Source organism: Corticium candelabrum, chromosome 22 (assembly GCF_963422355.1).
Source record: "Corticium candelabrum chromosome 22, ooCorCand1.1, whole genome shotgun sequence".
NCBI lineage: Eukaryota > Metazoa > Porifera > Homoscleromorpha > Homosclerophorida > Plakinidae > Corticium > Corticium candelabrum.
Genome location: NC_085106.1, coordinates 4,750,529 through 4,753,363, shown reverse-complemented (window position 1 = coordinate 4,753,363; position 2,835 = coordinate 4,750,529). Strand labels below are relative to the sequence as shown.

The window sequence follows — 2,835 nt, the reverse complement described above, 5'->3', positions numbered from 1 at the left end:
CCAGCACTCTACAGTCCTACGAAGTCCGCTGGCTAGCCCGTTCCCTTTTTTGCCTCGCTGCCCTCGTCCTCTGGTTGCGCGGTAGTCGTGAGGCTTGTCCCCGGAGACTTCCTGCAAGGCGGCGGTCATGCCGTGGTGATAATTTTGTTGTCCGTCTTCACAGGGATTGGAAGAATCTTATTGCTGATGCTGCTGAGCATGAATCTACCCAGTAACACAGAAATGCTGCTGCCAAGTTGCTGGCATTTCTTAGTACTGACAAGCACCCTGCTGAGAGAATAGACCTGATGCAGTCTCAAGCAGCTACAGAAAGGGTATCTGCCAATCGTTGTATACTGTTGTCTGTTCTGAGGTGTTTAGAACTAGCTGCACGTGAAGGTGTAGCGCTGCGCGGTCACCGTGATGACCTTACATATGATCATTCACCTCAAGGTAACTTCATGGCGTTTGTGAAGTTTGCTATCGATTCTGGCGATATTGTCCTGAAGGAGCACCTTGAGCGTTGTTCTCGTAATGCCACCTACATGTCGAAAACTACCCAGAATGACCTCATGAAATTGATGGCAGATGACATAATTCAGCAAATAGTGGATAATGTAAAAAGTAGTCCCTTTTTTGCTGTGCTGGCAGATGAAGTAAGAGATGTAAGTGGGTGGGAGCAGTTGGCAGTGTCTCTTAGATACATGAAGGACAACAAGGCAGAAGAGAAGTTGATTAAGTTCATTGCTTGCAGCTCTGGGACAGGTAGTAGCATCTGTGCTGAGATACGGAATGCCTTGAAGAAGCTTGGTCTTGATGAAGCATGTTGTCGATCCCAGGCCTATGATGGTGCTGGTGCTATGTCTGGCCACCTTAACGATTGCCAGAAGAATTTTCGAGACCATGTACCCCGGGCACAGTACTATCACTGCTGCAGTCACAAACTGAACTTGGCGTTGACAAAGTCTTGTAATGTGTCTGAAGTTCACTGCATGCTTTCCGACTTGAAGGCTGTTGGGCTCTTCTTCAAGTACTCCCCAAAACGGCAACGTACATAGAGCAGAGTGTTGAACAAGAAAACACCAAGCGGACATCTGCCGGTGAAAAGCCAATCAGAGCTCAGAAGCTAAAGCTACTGTGTGAAACTCGCTGGGTAGAACGGCATACTGCCTTAAAAGACTTCAGAGATATGTACTTTGCCTTAGTCCACTGCCTCCAAGTTATTTCAGGCCAGATCATTGCCACTCCAACTGCTGCCTCTAAGTACGATGCGAAGTCTGTCACTGAGGCAAATGGCCTCCTCCGCTCGATAACGTCAGATTCATTCATCGTAGCTCTGCACTGCTGCACATATCTGTTCGGTTACACAAAGTGTCTGAGTGTTCTACTGCAAGGATCGCAATTGGATGTGCTGGAGGCATATGGTGAAATCAACCAAGTTCTAGGTCTGTTAGAAGAGATCAGAAGTAACAGTGAGAGAGAATTCTCTTCAATTTTCGCCTCTGCATCAGCAGTTACATCCCGTGTCTTAGACCAAGACCATCCACAAGTTCCTCGCTTAGCTGCACGACAGACACTACGCAGCAATCATCCTGCATCAACTCCAGAGAGCTACTGGCGAAGAGCTGTCTTCATTCCATTCATTGACAGCATGATCAGTGAACTTGGCAGTTGGTTCACTGACATGAGCCATGCATCAGTGCAAGGACTGCTGCTCCTGCCAAAACACTGCCAGAGCCTCACTCCTCACCACCAGGCAGCTATCCTGAAGGCTTATGCTCCAGATTTGCCTGATGACTCAACTTTCGAGGCCGAGATACGCCGATGGAAGAGGAAGTGGGAGTATGCAGGTGCTGCTACCTTACCAACCGGTGTTACAGAGACGCTGGATTCTGTGAATGAAGTGGCATATCCCAACATTGTCTGCATTCTTCGCCTGTTGTTGATAATACCCGTCACCACAGCCACAGTTGAAAGAGCGAACTCTGCACTAAAGCTGATCAAAATAGACCTGCGGAGCACGATGGCACAAGACAGGCTAAATGCGCTAGTGCTCATGTTTGTCCACAAGGACTTGTCTGTCAACCATGAGCGTGTGATAGACTCTTTTGCGAAGGCATATCCGAGACGCTTGCTGTTCCTGGATCCAACTGCTACAACAGAAGAAGCACAATCACAGTGACGGTGACATTGTTTTCAGTGATGGTTGTATTGTCGGTCCATCAGATTTCTTCTTCAGTTCTGAATCAGTGATGTTACTTTTCCACACTCCTCTGTTTTCTGATGTTATATATCAACCTGTTTTGCATGTGTTGAGTAAAGTGAAATATAGTTATAATATGAAAATATCACAAACTCGACCTCATTTGAACTGATGACTATAAGATATTCCTAGAGGGCCAGCTGCGAAAATGTTGAACATGGACACGTGACTAACTGGTGACGTCATTACCGAACCTGACAGACCGCGCCTGTACCTGGTGAGAATCCTGGATCCGCCACTGGAGTGTGATACTCTAGTTACGTTACGGACTCAGAAAACATCAGTAGCATGTCTGGTTTCACATTGAAGGTTAATTTGCAGGTTTGCAGTCACATTCTTTGTCTACTCTTCCATCACAGCAATACCCTACTAATTTTTAGTAAGAATGAATTCCTTCAGCCATCTATTTGCAGTGGCATTCTACACTGTATTTGTTGTTACAAGAGAAGTGTAAATGAGATTGCGGTTTCAGCAGTTGTTCAATGTAACTACCCTTTCCCACAACACAATATAAATGGACAATTTAGATAGATATGATTATGATTCTGACAGCCAACATGCGCTTTTCAATACTTATGTACACAGTTAGCCCT

The 2,835-nt window shown here is 46.1% G+C and overlaps 1 protein-coding gene across 1 annotated transcript; it reads left to right on the top strand.

Annotated features, from left to right (window-relative positions):
- The first annotated feature begins 440 nt into the window (after positions 1–440).
- On the top strand, positions 441–2,161 carry LOC134197055 (52 kDa repressor of the inhibitor of the protein kinase-like). The gene is made up of 2 exons (XM_062666297.1): positions 441–948; positions 990–2,161. The coding sequence occupies exons 1-2, from the start codon at positions 441–443 to the stop codon at positions 2,159–2,161; spliced, it is 1,680 nt and encodes a 559-aa protein (XP_062522281.1).
- Positions 2,162–2,835: the final 674 nt, after the last annotated feature.